General features: G+C 40.8%; 1 protein-coding gene and 1 long non-coding RNA gene across 6 annotated transcripts in view; one reads left to right on the top strand and one right to left on the bottom strand.

The window, feature by feature from the left end:
• The window catches only part of CNKSR2 (connector enhancer of kinase suppressor of Ras 2), a 362,143-nt gene that overhangs the window by 35,160 nt on the left and 307,771 nt on the right, over positions 1 to 19,212 (top strand). For all 5 annotated transcript variants that reach the window (XM_045012122.1, XM_045012114.1, XM_045012050.1 and 2 more), the window contains exon 2: positions 18,125 to 18,288. In XM_045012122.1, coding sequence (XP_044868057.1) covers positions 18,125 to 18,288 — 164 coding nt within the window. The remainder of the gene's footprint in view (positions 1 to 18,124; positions 18,289 to 19,212) is intronic.
• LOC123368027 lies at positions 543 to 18,308 on the bottom strand. The gene is made up of 3 exons (XR_006578674.1): positions 18,208 to 18,308; positions 8,079 to 8,193; positions 543 to 978 (listed from the first exon to the last, which is right to left on the bottom strand). It is a non-coding gene; the product is annotated as an uncharacterized LOC123368027 (long non-coding RNA).

Here is a 19,212-nt window from a genome sequence, read left to right as displayed (position 1 = left end):
TGTCACTGTAAAATACACAACAAAAATACCCAGTAAGGTAAGCAAGCAGTACAACTCACTGTAACTGTTTCCTTAGAAATCTGTGGGATGAAAATTATTTTGAAAAATTTCATGATTTTTTTCCTACTTTTCAACCAGCGCTAATGGGTGGCATTGAAAATAATTAATATTTTACATATAAATCCACTTTTCCAGTACTGGTAAAGAAAACAAAAGGTTTTTAATCAAATCAAAATAAAGTGTGCTATAATTGGCTATAGCTAATGTAGCAAATATTAAACTGTATTCTGCTCTTCGTTGCTCTCTTATTGATGGGGACATGCATGATTAAGGCAGCAACTTCTGCACCTCCCTTTCTTCCGCCCCCTCCACCCAGTAATAATATTTGGTGCTACTGGTTATACTATATCCATAGTTGGTAATGATGATTATGTAAGGAAAATCCAAATCCAAACACAAACACAAAATAAAATCCAATGGTATAACTGTGTGCGCTTTCTTTATTCAAACAAACAAAACCAAATCCAAATAAACCCCCAAAACCAGGTAAAGCTTGCCAGATTTCCTGTCCATCTTGAAACTCAGTCCAAGTATGTGCTGAACCAGAAACCCAGGTAAAATTGGGCTCAGGTTTAATCCACCTTGTCCTCCCTGGAGGTTCCACCATGTCCAGGTCCCCTACCAAATGGGTCCTGGGAGCATCTCTGTGTTGTCTTCAAGGGGGTTGGGTGGGGGTAGAGACCTGGAACTCTTACCTCTGATGTGATTAAATGTGTCTGCCTGTCTTAGTTCTTCAGTGGATGGCTGCCAGTCCTGCCTCTTTCTCATCTGTCAGTGTGGAACATTCTAGGTGCATCAGGTCATTGCAGCAGCAACAAAACCTGGTGACTTTGGGTCAAGTTCTGCTTTGGGTTGTGCCAGTTTAAACCTCTGAACCAATCATAGTAAAATTTGCTGTCCTCATCTATGAGAAAATGCCTGTAAAACAAAGCTGCAGCATTTGGCACAAATATATCATCTCAGCATATTATCGGTGCTGAATGATGGTATAAGAGAATGAAAGTGGAGCAGACTGATATGACTTACTTACACATTCCTGGTATTTACCAATGATGGGGAAATATAGAAAGTAGTACAGATGTTAATTAATTTTAATTATGTTAATAATGTTAATATTGCTGAGAGTTTTTTTTATTTTAGTTTTTTTCGGGGGAGAGGTCTGCTGTGGTGCTCTACTTGTTCAGAATAGATGCATTCCAATATAAGCATACTCAGAAGGTGTCTTCTGAAGCATATCCTGGAAGGACACAAGCAACGGTAAAAGGCATAAAAAACAATGACCAGTACTCTTGTACATGGTTAATGTCAGTGTAAGCCTTTGGCTTGCATATGTGTATAAGGTTTTGGGCATTTTGTAGATACATTAATGATTTTTCAACATCTAATTTTTAGGTTAGGCTGTAAAATCTGAGGTATCACTGTCTAGTCATGCAAATTTTGACAAAAAGATTAAGGATATTAAGAACAAAATACTAACTTTTTTAGACATTAATACATATATGAATGTATGTGATCAAAGCTTTTAAGTTACACAAAGTTTCTTACCAATTTAATCAGGTGGTAGAACTTTTTTTGGTCCAAATCACAAAACCATTATAAATCGCAAATTATACCAGATTGTAAAAATTTCTGTTTGTGAAAGGCTGAAGACTAGGAATTGCATGGATATTGCAAGGGAGGATTAAGGGTGCTTGGTTCACAGTTTGGGGAAGCTTGCACTCTGACTGTCTGCATTAGGCCTGATTATTAATAGCGTCTACCTTGTGTAGTTATTTGTACTGATGTCAAGTACTACTGTCCCAAAATGGGTGCATTTTACGTTTGGTTAGCACAGCTGCAAATGATTACGTGAGGTGAAAGAGAGTGGGGAATCAGGCCCAATGTGTCTAGCTTTTCAGAGTCATTTGTCTTTTAGTCTAAAAAGCTGTGATTGAGATTGGTATCTAGAAAAGATCTGTACAAAAAGCATTCCCTATATCAAAGGGCATCCTTTAAAGGTTTATGATGGTCCTATTCTTAGAACAACTTGTTCACAGAAACATTTATTCTTGGCTGAAACTATGACTAGTTGGGTTACTGTGTATGGATGGTGGTGGGAAAGCAAAATGAAAACTAAAATGGAGATGTTTATATGGTGAGCCTTATTTTTTAATGTTGGTGGTTTGTTTTGGGTGTTCTGCTTTGTTTACCACTGTGTGGGAAAGATTTGAAATGCAAAATTATTTATCTAACGTATGCACTGTGTATTACATAATTGTCTGAGTTGCAGACCCCTAGAATACACATTGGCCAAGGGTTAGAACAATTCCTGAGTTTGATTGGCTTCAGGCCGTATTACACACTCTCCAGATGTTTTTCAACCATCAGGCACAATTATACCAGTTTTGCCCTGGAACCCAGATGGTATTTGTACTATCACTTTAGATTTTTGTTATGGCTGTCGATTAATCGCAGTTAACTCACGTGATTAACTCAAATTAATCACGATTAAAAAATTAATCGTGATCGCAGTTTTAATCTCACTGTTAAAAAGTAGAATACCAATTGAAATTTATTAAATATTTTCGATGTTCTTCTACATTTTTAATTTAAATTATAACACAGAATACAAAGTGTACGTGCTTACTTTATATTTATTTTTTATTATAAACATTTGCTCTGTAAAAATGATAAAAGAAATAGTATTTTTCAGTTCACCTCAGACTGTAAGTACTGTACTGCGATCTGTTTACATTTGTAAGTTGCACTTTCACTATAGATTTTTTTTTAGTTACATAACTGAACTCAAAAGTAAAACAATGTAAAACTTTCGAGCCTACAAGTCCACTCAGTCCTACTTCTTGTTCAGCCAGTCACTCAGACAAACAAGTTAGTTTACATTTACGAGAGCTACTGCTGCTCGTTTCTTATTTACAATGTCACCTGAAAGTGAGAACAGGTGTTCACATGGCACTTTTGTAGCTGGCATTGCAAGGTATTTACATGCCAGATATGCTCAACATTTGTATGCCCCTTCATGCTTTGGCCACCATTCTAGAGGACATGCTTCCATGCTGCTGATGCTTGTTTAAAAAATAATGCGTTAATTAAATTTGTAACTAAACTCCTTGAGAGAGAATTGTATGTCTTCTGCTCTGTTTTACTTGCATTCTGCCATATATTTCATGTTATAGCCGTCTCAGATGATGACGTGTTGTTCCTTTAAAGAACATTTTCACTGCAGATTTGACAGAACTCAAGGAAGGTACACCTCTACCCTGATATAACGTGACCCGATATAACATGAATTCGAATATAACACGGTAAAGCAGTGCTCCGGGGGGGCTGGGCTGCGCACTCCAGCAGATCAAAGCAAGTTCGATATAATTTGGTTTCATCTAATGCGGTAAGATTTTTTTTGGCTCCCGAGGACAGCATTATATAGGGGTAGAGGTGTACCAATGTGAGATTTCTAAAGATAGCTACAGCACTCAAACCAAGCTTTAAGAATCTGAATTCCCTTCCAAAATCTGAGAGGGACGAGGTGTGGAGCATGCTTTCAAAAGTCTTAAAAGAGCAACATCAGATGCAGAAGCTACAGAACCCAAAACACCAAAAAAGAAAATCAACCTTTTTCAGGTTGCATCTGATTCAGATGATGAAAATGAACATGCGTCAGTCCGCACTGCTTTGGATAGTTATCAAACAGAACCTATCATCAGCATGGATGCATGTCCCCTGGAATGGTGGTTGAAGCATGAAGGGAGATATGAATCTTTAGCGCATCTGGCATGTAAATACCTTGTGACGCTGGCTACAACAGTGCCATGTGAACGCCTGTTCTTACTTTCAGATGACATTGTAAACAAGAAGTGGGCAGCATTATCTCCTGCAAATGTAAACAAACTTGTTTGTCTTAGCGATTGGCTGAACAAGAAGTACGACTAAATGGACTTGTAGGCTCTAAAGTTTTACATTGTTTTGTTTTTGAGTGCAGTTATTTTTTGTACATAATTCTATGTTTGTAAGTACAACTTTCATGATAAAGACTTGCACTACAATACTTGTATTAAAGGTGAATTGAAAAATATGATTTCTTTTGTTTTTAGAATGCAAAAATTTGTAATAAATATAAAGTGAGCACTATACATTTAAATAAATGGTATTCTATTGTTTAACAGTGCGATTAATTGCGTGATTAATCACAATTAATTTTTTTCATCTCTTGACAGCCCTAATTTTTGTTAGTGCTTGCTGTTTACTTGAGAAATATGAGAAAGCAGCTGCAGTACCAGTAGAATGGCATGGTGTTGTTAGATGGACTCTTGAGCTGGTCTTTTGACTTGTAGACACAAGTGCATGCTATTCTTGGTAAGTGTCCACATTCAAGTTTCCTTTTGGTTCAAAGGGGAGATACTTTTGGTCAAAAAAGATGCACAGAGGTGAAAGGGTTTATAGAATGTCAGTGTAGAAGCTGCTTCCATTTCCTTAAGTTTCAGAAGGGTTAAAGATGGTTTATATCTCTTTACTATTTATCTATAGATTATACTTTAATAAATGTTTATCCAGTTGCCTCCCACTAGTGAAAAGGCAGACTTGAAGCTAGAAGGAAACACAGTTAAGAAATCTTCAAGTACTTTATACACAGTATCTCTTTTTTAAAAGGATGCTTTATATTTTACAGATGACCTATTTATAGCACAATTATTACTTACAGCCAGATGCATGATAGTGCATTTTTTGGGGGGTGGGGGACTACAGATTCTTTACACGGAGGAGAAGAAAATATGGGAAATCTGTTCAATGAAAAAATGACAGAGCCTTATATCAGGATCAAGTAGATTTTAAAATATATGGCTACCGTTTTTGGAATTTGAACAAAATAAATACACAGATAAGGAGATGAGCTTGACCAAATACATATAAATCTTTTAAAGATAACAAATACAAATTATGAATCTTTAATACTTGTATAAAAATTAATGTATATTTATAAGATGTGAAAAGTTCTAGTTATATAGTATAAAAAGATATCATCATGTAGTTTCCAGATCCATCATTTAGGTTTTGCACAAAAGGTTTTACAAATCCTGATATTAACAGAAAAGTATTAAGAACTTAAAAAACCCAAACCTGTTGGAATTTAGACATCATTCCTCTAATACTTGTAGCCTGTATATTTCAGCATTGTGTTTAATGCAGTAGATCTCAAATTACAACCGTCAAACAACTGGGGGGGGGGGATAGCTCAGTGGTTTGAGCATTGGCCTGCTAAACCCAGGGTTGTGAGTTCAACCCTTGAGGAGGCCACTTAGGGATCTGGGGCAAAAATTGGTCCTGCTAGTGAAGGCAGGGGGCTGGACTCAATGACCTTTCAAGGTCCCTTCCAGTTCTAGGAGATTGGTATATCTTCAATTATTACCTTTTATTACCTAACCAGTTTTCTACATTGTTCTTTCCTCTGGTCTCCAGGGCAATCAGAACAGACAGAAAACGCTATGTTGAATTGGTTCAGAACTGGAAGATGGGTTGACCACTGTGACAGACCCAGACCAGTGGGGTACAGGAGTCTGGTAAGGGGCAAATATACTGGTCACTGGCTGAGTAGTTTTCTGTTCCCTGTGTGACCAGAGCAGGGGCTGCACTAGAGTAATCAGGAACCTGCTAGAACCAATTCAGGCAGACAAGCTGATTAGATCACCTGCAGCCAATCAAGGCAGGCTAATCAGGGCACCTGGGTTTAAAAAGGAGCTCACTCCAGTCAGGGAGGAGGGAGCCAGAGGAGAGGAAGTGCGTGTGAGGAGCTGGGAGCAAGAGGCACCAGGAGCTGGGAGTGAGAGGGTATGCTGCTGGAGGACTAAGGAGTACAAGTGTTATCAGACACCAGGAGGAAGGTCCTGTGGTGAGGATAAAGAAGGTGTTTGGAGGAGGCCATGAGGAAGTAGCCCAGGGAGTTGTAGCTGTCATGCAGCTGTTACAGGAGGCACTATAGACAGCTGCAATCCACAGGGCCCTGGGCTGGAACCCGGAGTAGAGGGCAGGCCCGGGTTCCCCCCAAACCTCCCAACTCCTGATCAGACACAGGAGGAGTTGACCCAGACTGTGGGGAAGATCACTGAGGTGAGCAAATCTGCCAATAAGCGCAGGACCCACCAAGGTAGAGGAGGAACTTTGTCACACCAGCAAAGTTTCTCTTTTGTGAAGTGATCTGCAGAATAAAGTGAGGGAGGCAGGGAGAGAACCAGCATGCTAGTGCATTAAAAACCAGAAAGTAAAACACACTAGAAGGAAAAGTGTTGGCTGACTAGTCAGTTTTCATTATCATAGCTGAGCGAATTACAAAGACAATGCATAAATGATAGAAATCATATTAGATAAATAATTAAAAATTCTAATATGTATTAATAAGAACATAAGAATAGTCTGACTCAGTATGGTCAACGGTCCATCCAGCCCAGTATCCTGTCTTCCAACTGCGGCCAATGCCAGATGCTTCAGAGGAAATGAACAAAACAGGGCAATTATCAAATGACCATCCCTTGTCATCCAGTCTCAGTTTCTAGCAGTCAGAAGTTAACTTTTTAAATTATTTTTAACGCATCCGTGGCCAGGACCATGTTTGTGTTTGTACCGCACTTAGCACCCTGGGACCCTGATTTGGAGTGGCGCCTATGCATACAAACCTTAAATAATGTATTATTAAATATAATCTTCACCTGAGGTCTCAAACCTCTTATTGTTTTTTTTTGTTTTGTTTTTTGGAATGTGGCCTTGTGACCATGGGCGGAGGACTCAGGAGGAGCAGGGGCAGCCGCACAGATGGAGAGAAGCAGCGGTTTCCCCTTCAAAGTGCCGCTTCTCTCCAGCTGGCTCTGCGGCCACACGGTGCTCCTCCTGAGTCCTCCAGCCACGTTCCCCGTGCTCCTGCCACCCGCACCTCCCACCTGCTCCCCTGCCCCCACAGTGCAGTTCCTCCCCCCTGCAGCTCCTCCCCCCTGCAGTGCTGAGCTGCCTGAGTGCCTGGCCCTGGGGCCCCCTGTTGTTGGGGGGCCCCATGCCAGGGCACCCTGTGTTCACTGTTAAATCTGCCCCTGAGCCGCACCGCCCAGCCGGAGCCAGCGCCGCGCTGGCAGCATGGTAAGGTGAGGCTGTAGGGGAGGGGAAACATCAGGGAAGGGGTCGGGGGCTAGCCTCCCCAGCCGGGGGTTCAGGGGCTGGGCAGGATGGTCCCACAGGATGGATGTGGCCCACGGGCCATAGTTTGCCCACCTCTGGTCTAGGCTGTAAATACAAATTCACTTGCTAATGTGCCAAGTTCAATATCATTCTTTATGAAAACATTAATTTTATAAAGGAAAGTTTTAAGGGCATGATGGAAGCTTCACTGTGATAAACTATCTGTAGATATTTTCACTTTGTGCTAAGCATGTTAGATAATGCCTGGACACCTTACTGGAGGATTTTTTTTAATATAATGTAACAACTAAACTATGTTTATTTAAAAAAAAAAATTCTTAGTAATGATGGGCTTAGCTTGCAAAATTTGGATCCAGATCTAAATTTCCTCAAAATTGAGGTGTATGCAGATGTTTCATGTAGTCTCTGGTCTATCTCTAGTTTATAACTAAACTCTCAAATTGTGCTGAACTTTGAGGCTTTAAATATTCCAACACCAGGCAAAGAAGATCTTTCAAATTAAAGTATCAAATACCATGATGAATGCCTACCATCCTCCTCCCGCTTTGTAGCCAGTCATAGCAAACTATTTTGAGTAAATGCCTGCATTCCCTGTTAGAGAGATGTTATTAATGTTGGCTTCATTCAAAGGATTCCTGACTTTTGCTGCTGTGGGTTGTTTGGCAGGCATCTGCCTCTCTCTCCCCTTTACCTCCAAGACATTTCTATTCCCATTGACAACCACACAAACTTTCAGCATGCTTCAGCATTTTTGGTGTGCAAAGGCCACAGCTGTATGTTGAACAATATATCATTTATAATCCAATAAAACAGTCCTAAATAAAACAAAGATAATCTCTTACATTGAGAAGAAGAATCAGGGACACTGATCCTCAGTTTTCATAGAAATATGGACGGAATTGCAAAATTTGGGTCTTCTCACTGCATTTAGCAGCATTCTTCACATTTTAAGTTTTCCTTACAAAAAAAGAAAATGGATTTAGCTGTGAACCTTTGGCAATATTGACACTATCTTTCTGAGTTGGCAGGAGGGTATATTGAAACAAATAGCACCCAGAGGAGTGTGAATTTTCAAGTTTGTCAAGAGCATACTCTGCTGGCATGAAAACAGAAGAAATTTTAATCACATTGGCAGGACAGGACATGAATTTAGCTTAGGGGTGTGGTATCAGAGAAGGGGGGGATGCCTATTTCATCCCACCTTTCTACTGAAACCCTTCATATTGCCCCAATCATACTTCTTTGCTTCTTAGATCCAGGATAATGTGAAGATCCCCATACTTACTCTGCTGTTCCTTTCAACTCCTATAGGATATTGCTCCCCTTCTCCTTTTAAAGAATAGAACAACATGGAAAAATAAAAACATTAATTCCTACTACTTTGTCTCCTTGCACATTTGTGGTACTTTGCTAAATTAGGTTGCTACCAACTGAAGTGACCCAAAACTGAAAAGCTTTGTGTCCTCCTCCCCCCCATTTGTTAATCTTTTGAATACCTTATTTTTATTGCATTTTCAGCTCATTTCATGACGTTGATGCATGATTTAACCCTGTCATATAAGATGATAAATTTGCATGCTAGGATCTGTATTTATTCATACCATATATAAGCAAATAAAAAAAGTGTTTCCTCTAAGTTTATATAAGTTTTTTTTTATTTTAAGAATAACTGAAATGTACTAATATCAATTGAACTGTGTGCCAACATTGGGTGGGCCAACATTAAATAGGGTTATGTAGTTGATAGCCTTAGAATGTTAACCATAGTCCTTTAGTTCAAAAGGTCACTTTTCTCACCTTTACTCACACAAACTGAAGCACAGCTTCAGAGAGATACAAAGACTGACCAATGGCATTTTCAAATGATAAAACAGCAAGCAATGTCAGTCTCTTGATGGCCATCATTGACTGAATATATGTTTTAATGAGCCTGAGCTTTGAAAAGCTGCGCTCACCATTCACAACTGTGACGGGCAGCATGAGCAGAATCCTCAAAGCTATCCACACATTAGGAAAAATATCCTTTAACTCTGCATCATGAATGAATTGGAGAACCTGGAGTTGAGTGCTTCCCATGTTCCAAAATGTGACGGACGTTGTCCAATGCAACAGAGAGATCTTTATCATTGATGATGTCTGAACAGTCCTCATGTGTCAGCGTCTGATGAAGGTCTGTACAATTGCTGAAGAGTGTTTTCCTGTCTGTCAGCAGCTTACTAAGGTCATAAAAAACTGCCCAGATCTTATGGTGGTGTTTCATATAGCCAAACCTTTCTTTGCTGGACACTCAGGCAGCGTCAATGAGCGAGCAAAAAAACACCCTCTTGAATTTTTCTTCTGAGCTTCTCATCATCTCATCTCTGCTTTTGGAACCAAACTGTCTCTTCTTCCAATGAATACAAGTTTCCTTGAAGACAAGCTCAACTCCTATGTTTTCTCTCATTTCTTTGGCAGCAGTGACGGCATCTTCAAATTGGTTGTTTCTGTAGGCCACAACGAAATCAAAGTAGCTTCTCATCAAATTTGTAGCAGTTGCAATGTCCATTGACTGAGTTTGTAATGCCTTGCTTGCAACACTGACTTGGATCAGGATATCATGCCAAACCACAGTTCAGACCAGAAGTTTGAAGATCTGGTTTTCCAGGCTTTGCGCCTCATGTGGGATTCCAGCCTTGGCTTCACTTGACTGCACCCGTTCCATCAGGGCATGTAGAGGAGCGGATTCACCCCTGCGGCGCCTCCTGCTGGTGACTTCCAGGAATTAGCTCCTTCCAGCTCTGGAGCACCCTCTGCAGGCCGGTGATCCCGCTCTGGAGCACCCTCCCGGACCTGGTGCACTGTTGTCTGGGGTGCTGCCCCCTGGCAGTAACACCCCAGTCCTAGGGTCTCCCCTCACTGGGGAACCCCCACCCACTATCCTCACCTCGCCTCCGTATACAGCTACTGCCAGTCATTGTCTAGCCCCCGTGTCCTGGGGCAGACTGCAGTATCAGCCTACTCATCACTGGCAAGGTTGGGTTTGGACCTGCTGCCTTTGCCTACCCCTGGGCTGCCCTCTGCAACCTCCAGTACCTATTAGCCCAATGCTAGGCCGCAGCCTGGGGCTTTCCAGGCTAGAACTTCCTGGCTCCTCTGCCTTTCCCCAGCCCTGCTCCACTCAGGTACCTTGTGTCTAGCTCCCTGCAGCCAGGCTCATCTCTCTCTGTAAACAGAGAGAGACTGCCTGGACCTCCGGCCCACAGCCTTTTATAGGGGCCAGCTGGGCCTGACTGGGGTGTGGCCCAGATGCAGCCACTTCTCAATCAGCCCAGCTTAGCAGCTCCCAGCCACAACCTTTCCCCAGGGCTATTTTAAGCCCTTCAGGGAAGGAGCGGGGTAACCACCCTGATACAGGTGTCATAAACCTCAGTCGCTTGATACCTCACTGGCCGCCTGCTGTCAGTGCGTCTCTCCCAGCCAGTGTCACTTAGTGGCTTCACGGTCAGATTTGTAACATTGTCCGTGAGGATCCTCACCTGATAGTTAATGCTGAAAACAGGATGTGATGGGCTTCCCCAGGGTGCAGCCTGGAACTGGGGTACTGCTGAGCTCCCTGGCATACCAATCTGGGTCCCATCTCACACTCTGAGGCTGTGACAAGCTGCAATCCTCTTCAGGTCTTTCACTTACACAGCTGTATACAAGAAAGACACACCCATCTGCAGTTACATGGATGCTTCTCCTAGCCACTCGTGAACCAACAAATTTCAGCCATTTCCCCCCAGCTGTCCAGCCTAGGACCCCAAAAGCCTAACCAGCGTACGTTTATTACCCAGTCCACTCCTCCCTCAGTGTGGAGAGGACAACGCACCAACCCATGTTCCTGAGCGGATTTCCCTTTGCACTTCAAACAACACACTGTTTTAGGTAAAAATATAAAACAAATTTATTAACTACAGAAAGAGAGATTTTTAAGTGATTGTAAGTAATAAGTGTACAGATCAAAGTTGGTTACCTAAGAAATAAAACAAAATTGCAATCTAAGTTCTATGCACTAGACGGGATTTGAATCAATCAGTGTCTCATCTTGATGGTACAAACAGTCCACCAATCTTCCTTACACAAATTCTAAATCCCTTCAGCCTGGGGCTACATCCTCAGTTCAGTCTTTGTTCCTAAGGTGTTTCCAGCTATTCAGTTGTGGGGGAGTGGGGCCAAGTGATGATGTTGCTTCCCTCTTTTATAGCTTCTTCCATGTGGAGAGAACTTCACTGTTCCAAGCAAAGTCCCCAGCACAGTTTGTGGAAAAGTACAGGCAAAAGATGGAGTCCAGTGTCACATGAGCTGGTCACATCCCTTGCATGCTTTTATGAGTCATAGCAAGGACCATTACCCATATCCTGGCTAGAACATTCACAGGAAAGTCCATCAGGTGTGGATAAGCTTCTTCCATGGCCTATTGTGTTTCTTAATGGGCCATTATTTTGAATGGTTCTTCTACAATGTGCTCCTTAGACTAAGTGTAAACTACCCCAGGAGCAAACACATTTGAAATACTAGTATATAGTCAATATTCATAACTTCAGATACAGTGACAACACATACAATCCAACAGGATATTAATGTTCAACAGATCAAGACTTTTAGAATGATACCTGGCAAGGCATAATTTGCACAAACATATTATAATTATATCAGCATGGTAAATATGGGGGCGGTGCCAGGGTGTTGCTTTGGGGTACAGAATATCACACAGGACATATATATCCTTTGCAATACTTCAAAGAGAGATACTGAATCTAAAGAAGATGATGCTGCATCTGACACAACCATTGAGGGAATGGCAGCCACAAGGCACAAAGAAAGCTCTTGGATTCTGCACAAGGATCCTTGCCTGGACACCACTGTTTCTTCCCTTCATATTTGTGCCGTCATTGTAGCCTTGGCCATGGCAGTCCTGAAGCTTTATTTTATTCTCATTCAAAATGTTCATAAACAGTTCTGTTAGGTCTTTTCCTGTAGAGTGGTCCACAGACTGGAAGGAGATGAAGTGTTCCTTTACTTGGATACAGCCATCCTCTTCATCAACAAATTACACTGTAAAGGACATCTTTTCACTGTGACTAATGTCGGGAGTGCAGTCTGTTATTACGGCGTAGTACTTGGTTTTGCCGAGCCGCATCAATATGTTATCAAGCCATAAACTCATTCAATTTGTTTTGAATTGTTTTGCTGCAGTAACGGTCCATAGCTTCTTTATGAACTACTTGACGTAGGTGCTTATGCATGACATCATTGTATTTCCCAAGGAGCTCTGCCAAACCATTATGTTCAGTGAACAACTTATCCAAAGAGCCCCGGAAAACCAAATTATTCTTTGCAAGGAAGAGGGTAATTGAGATCAGACACTCGAGCATATTTCTCCAGTGCTGGGTTTCTACATTAATAATGTGCTAATTTTCTGCATCTACGCATGTACTCAGCTTGAGCCTGGACTCGACCGCCATCCATTTGGAGTAGGCCATAAAATGGCCAGGAGACTTTTCATCTTGCTTCAGAGCAGCAGTTAAGTAATGCCAATGATTGTACCCAGAAAGTGCAAGCAACAATTTGGCATTATCTTCAAATATTTTGCAACAAGAACAGACCACTTTGTCAGTTGATTTCAAGTAAACTAGCCAACGCCGATTCAGTTTCTCACCATTCTTGAACACTCTTTTGCAGTGTAACTGAGATGTGTCTCTTCTGCTCATTTACTGGCGTCATATCCTTAATTTTGCCTGGCCCATTCAAAATTGTATGATCAGTATCAGCAGAGTTTAAGATCACTGGCCATAAAGCAGTATCTGATGTATCGATTTGTGGTGTGCAATTTTTCTCACTGCTGTTTCTGTCATCATGCGAGACTGATTCTTCTTTATTTCTCTTCTTTTCATGTAAGCTAGATTTTTCTTTGTTATTGCTCAACTTTTCATGTGAGCTACAGTCTTCTTTATCATCACTCTCCTTTATACTGCCAGGAAAATTGGATGATTCTCCATCACTTTCCTCACTTTTCCATTCCTTATTGTCAGGTAAATCTGCTAATTCCTTAGTAATAGGACTTCCTTCATTTACGCTTCACTCCTCAATTTCTTCTGCAGTGGGACGATCGCTACTGTCTAAAGCCCAGTCTATGTTGTTCATTTCAGATATTTTTGTTTCCTATACTGAGCTCCTGAAAGCTTCTTTTGGGGCATCTTTTATTTTCTACGGTATAAAACAGACAGTATTAGGGAGAGAAAAGTCTATGTTCCGCAGTCCTAGAAAGTCATCAAACATTCTGTTAAGTATGGCAAAAGAAGTAACAGTATTTCTTTTATATTGTTGCGTAGATAGGACTTCGACAGATATCTCTGGAGTCTCATTAAATATGTCCTTTATTAGTTGCTACTTACACTCGTCAAGTCTTAAAACACAAGTACACTTCCACAATTACATAATAAAACAAGCTTTACAGTACCACAACTGGGCTCTTACTTCACTTTGTTCTCATATCTCACTGACTGACTGGTGACACCCTGCCCCTTATACACCCACAAGGGCATAGCTGACAACATTCTAGGGGGCTCAAGGAAAATGTAGTTCTCAGAAAGTCTGGAAGGTTCCATGAGATTCTACAAAGATCCAGAACATTCTAGCAGGTTAATGAATAATGAATCCACATATGGAATACCTGAAACATTTTACTTCAAACATTCTATTTTCCCTTTTGCCACTAACAACAAAAACAGCACCCTGAGCCTGGTGCCCCCAATCCCAGTCTCCCCAGGCAGTCGCTTGCACCTAAATCTGGCTCTAGTTTTCGGTTGCTCTTTAAGTAAGAAATAGAATGACAAAAATAAGCGACTTAGAAAGAATGTTCTGATTTGGGATAATAGGAAGAAATGCAGCTCATTCATTACTATGGCAAACTATTCTCAAAATGTCCTGTAGTCTACATTTTAATTATGGCTTTGCTCTTTCTTGGTTTAATGAACTTGGTGAGGCAGGCAGTTGCCTGCATTTCTCTCTCTCTACAGACTATCTGCCAAGTCTCTTTTATACCTGAGTGACAATTAAAAATATACAAGAAGCAAAATAAAAATAAAAGGCTATTTGAATGCAGTTTTCTTTAGAACTGACATCTACTATATGTTTATTGAGTGGCTCTATAATGACTCATTCTTAATTTCTATTATTAGCTGGTAGTGATATGAAACTAGTTTTTCTGATTACATCAGTGTTTCATTTGATCATTCCCACACAGTCTACGTAAGCAATGTGGGAATTGTTAAATGAAGAAATATCAAAAGTACTTCTTGGCCTTTTTTTTTTTTTTTTGGCCTACTATGAAAAGACATCAAATGTCTGCAGTCTGTTTTAACACATTTTTTTAGCTATATAATTCATGTAATATCGTCAGGAGAAAAATGTTCTGCCAACAATTTGAAGTACTATATTTAGTTCCTTTCAAAAAAATACGTATGCCGTTATATGAGAGATTTCAGATGTGAAATAACTTGGAAAATGAGATTCGCAAATTTCAAAAGTCTAACAAGGCCTCTAACAGCTTTCTGGTAAAGTATATGAATATGGATTATTCAGAAAAATTCAGAGAAAACTATTTTCATATGTTTGGGGGAGTGGTGCATGTGTGGGTCTGACAGGCCATATTGTTTTGGCTTGGCAGATCATGAGTGTTTCTACTTTATTTAAATCATCCCTTTTATCTATTGATGGCAACCAAACCAGGCAGTGTTTTGATCTACCATTTGTCCTCAGTGAGTCCAGTTTAACCAATTGAATTGATTCAAAAGATAAGAGGGTAGGGACTTTTTATATCAGCTCTCATTATTGAACACCAGACTATTGCCTTTTCCTTTACTGGAGAGGAGGGGGACATTTTTAGCTTCCCAAGAGCCAAGCCTATAAATTCAAGAATTAGAAGGTGGAAGGAGTATTTAGTGTAAAATGAGTCAGAACACCATTTGTTGTTAAAAATGTTTTTTTTCCTCTTAATATGTTGCTGTATGTATCTCTTTCAGTAAGTGGACAGCTACTCAATTAGAAGGGGGGAAGGACTGCTGAGGGCACAAAATGATAGGTTGATGGTGTGGTGCTTCTATGAGTTTGTTTGTTTACACTGCTTGGGGAGGAGCGTGTTCTTATATCAGGTTAGCTAACCTGCATTGGCTAAGTTGGGTAAAAAATAGCAGTGAAGACATGGCAACTTGGATCAGCAGTTTGAGTTAAACTGTAGGGTAGCCTGGAGTTAAACTGTGTGTTTGTGCAGTGTCTAGAACAGTGGGGACTTAATCTTGGTTGTGGCTTCTAGCGTACTGTAATACAAATAAGCCATGTGATGTCCTCCACAGAAGAATCTGTCAGGCTGGACTGGCAACTTCCCAGCTGTATAGAACATATTCTAGGTAAATGTACTTATGCTGGGATGCAGACTTCTTGCTTTGGCTGGGATAGGATCCTGCAGCCATGACCCAGTGGTGCTGCTGGGGGAGGCCACATAGTGGCATAGAGGTTTGCGGACTGAATCCTGGCAGGACCATTCAGAGCTCCACTTGAAAGCCTCTCTAAGCTGAGGTAATTAAATGTATCTGCACCTAGTTGTGCTCAGAACCTCAAACAGGCCCAGACTACTTCCATGTGGGAAAGTGAATGGGATTTGCTGTCTAGAAATCAGAGAGGAAGATAAAGTCTTCCTATTTACATGGTACACCTCTACCCTGATATAATGCAACCCGATATAACACTAATTCGGATATAACGCGGTAAAGCAGCGCTCCGGGGTGGGGGCGGGGCTGCGCGCTCCAGCGGATCAAAGCAAGTTCGATATAACGCGGTTTCGCCTGTAATGTGGTAAGATTTTTTGGCTCCCGAGGACAGCGTTATATCAGGGTAGAGGTGTATGATTATGTATGGTTTGTTTTTGTAGTTTGAAGTATAAGGATTTAAGATGCGTGGAGAGATTATGGCTGTGTGTGTGGGGTGTTTTAGTTGTTCTCAAAGAGAAAAAAATCATAAAATGAAAACAAAACCCCGTAGAATTTTCTGCACAACCTGGGACTCCTGTGAAGTTCCTGTTCAGCAGACATATGGGCTCTTGCACTCACATATTTCCTTACCTACATTTTTAGGCTTTCTGATAAAAGTGTTGTCTTCCATTCCCAAATAAGGTAATCATTTTTAAAGAGCAGATTGCTTATTACCTTTATATCAAGATGAGAATGGCGGAAACTCTTGTTACTACTTGTGATTTTTTTGTTTGTTTGTTAAAATGTCTATAGTAAAGATAAAAAGAATAGGCAATCATTTGATTAGACTCTTCCTGTTGGTATGCATACTTCCACCTTTTCATGTTCTCTGTCTGTATAAATAGCTCCTGTCTGTGTGTTCCATTCTATGCATCCGAAGAAGTGAGCTGTAGCTCACGAAAGCTCATGCTGAAATAAATTTGTTAGTCTCTAAGCTGCCACAAGTACTCCTGTTCTTTTTGCGGATACAGACTAACACGGCTGCTACTCTGAAACCTATAGTAAAGATATGCACAGTAGTTGTAGCCATGTCGCTCCCAGGATATTTGAGAGACAAGGTGAGGTGTATGACCTGAAGAAGAGCTCTGTGAGGCTCGAAAGCTTCTCTCTCTCGCCAACAGAAGTTGGTCCAATAAAAGATATTATCTCACTCACCTTGTTTCTATAGTAAAGGTAGTTCATTTCAAATTAGTTATGGATATTGCTTTCTGTTAAGTAATGCTACTAAATGGCTCCAGGTAACTCTAAATATATGATGTACTTAACTAGGAGTTTTATTAAATCTTATATAGTGAATTTCTAGATGATAAGTAACTTCTAGGACACCTTATAACTACCTAATAAAATTCTAGTGTCCTTCATTGGCTTCATGCAATTCAGAGACTAATAGCAATGGAGATAGTGTGGCCACATGCTCTGCAAGCATAACACCAACAGACCCCAGTGATCGGGTGGGATTGAACCTGGGTTCTCTGGAGCTAAATATCTGGAGATATTTAAGAGTAGGTTAGATAAATGTCTATCAGGGATGGTCTAGACAGTATTTGGTCCTGCCATGAGGGCAGGGGACTGGATTTGATGACCTCTCGCGTTCCCTTCCAGCCCTAGAATCTATGAATAAATGCATGAGCCTCCGCTGCATGAGCTAAAAGCCACATGCCCTTAGCTAAGGCTGTAGAGCAGACTCCTTAATCTCTAAGTGCCACTAGAGGAGACAGAACACTACACCCAGGAGATATGTGGGTTACACAAGCTTCCCCATAAATTCTGCCAGTTCTGGGCCTCTCCAACAAAGACTACCAGTCCACCCCCCACCCCCACAAAAACCCACTATAACAAATTATGTCAAGTAATGTGGTGGTTTTTGCTGCAGGCAAAAATATGTAGTAAGCTAGACTCAAATTAACACTGTTCTATTAATATATGGCATCTATTAACGTACTGCAGCTGGCCAGGGGAGATTCCCAGCAGCATAGGTTTGCCATAAATGATCCTAGGCTGCTGTCTTTGGAAGACCTGGCATAGGAGATGTGCCAGATTCACATGCATAACACATGGCACTACAGGGATTCAGGACTGCCATAAATGGAGGAACCAGGGCTGCTGTTTTTGCCCCAGGAGCAGCCCATACTCTGGAGCACGCAAAGGTGGCATAAAACCACCTTCTGTCCTCTCTGTGCAGCATAGAATTAGATCCTTTTGATTTATGTTTTTTTAATACTTAAACATTTTGCTCATCCTTCATGGGCTTTTGCTTATTTAGTCCATTTTAGTTTGACTTTTTATTTGTGGAGTCCAGGATGTTGTTAACTTTTTCCCCTTTCCCTCTATTCTTGTAGGTCTTGATGATTGCCTGCAGCAGTATATTAAGAACTTTGAGAGAGAGAAGATTAGTGGGGACCAGCTACTACGTATTACTCACCAAGAACTGGAGGATCTGGGAGTCACCCGAATTGGCCACCAGGAGCTTATCTTGGAAGCAGTTGACTTGCTCTGCGCATTGGTAAACTTCCTGGGAAAGCGGGGAGGGAAAAAAAAACAGGAAATATATATTATTTGAGAAACTGCTAAATAGTTAAACAAATTCTTGACATTAAACGCTAAATTGCTTATATATTGTAAAATACGAAGTAGTGCATGCCATCCTGCTGAGCTGCTGATTAGAAAGAGGCTTTTAATTTAATAAACTGATGTCACAGATTTGAGGCTAACTGAGAGGCTTGCACATCAGCCTTAAGAAAAAATCAGCCCATCCTAGATCAACTCCCCTTCTCAAAGGCTAGTTTCTATTCAAATTGAAATGTGAAATTGTTGTATGAGAGTGCAATAATTGGATTCTGGTTGCCCTTTAAAAACAATAGGTCTTGATATTAATCAAGTCAGTTTCCAGTGTCCCTTTCATGCACGCCCTTAGAGTATTATAAATTACATGTTGGATGATTATTCCAGTTTGTTAAAACATAGCTTCTTTTATTTTACAGTAAAAAGGATTAACTGTTGAAATAATTATCTAATGTGTAAATAATGTGTACGCTTCCTGGCACCTGGTTACAGACATGAATGGTATAACACGCACTAAGAAGGTTGTCTGCATTCTCAGCTGTGGAATAGGTGCTACTACTGGGCATGGGATTATAAAATGAGAAGATAGTGGGTGATTCCACTAAAAAGTTCTTGATTTTTCCAAATTACTGGGGTTTTTAATATGAGCTAGCTTTCAGGGCTTCAGAAGCATCTGTAGGGAAGCCTAATCCCAGTGGAGCGAATCCAAGATGAAAGGTTCAAATGCTCTTCAGGAAACTTTGTAGTCCTGTGTATCTGCCAAAGTTGTTTTTCCATGTGACAAGTCTGTAGGTCATATTGTCATGTCTTCGGTGGGAGTTTGGAGTGGGCACGGGACTCAAATTAAAAAGAAGAGGGAAATACA

This window comes from Mauremys mutica, chromosome 1 (genome assembly GCF_020497125.1).
Source record: "Mauremys mutica isolate MM-2020 ecotype Southern chromosome 1, ASM2049712v1, whole genome shotgun sequence".
Classification (NCBI taxonomy): domain Eukaryota; kingdom Metazoa; phylum Chordata; order Testudines; family Geoemydidae; genus Mauremys; species Mauremys mutica.
The sequence above is the reverse complement of the archived record's forward strand: the minus strand, read 5'-3'. Positions and strand labels throughout refer to the sequence as shown.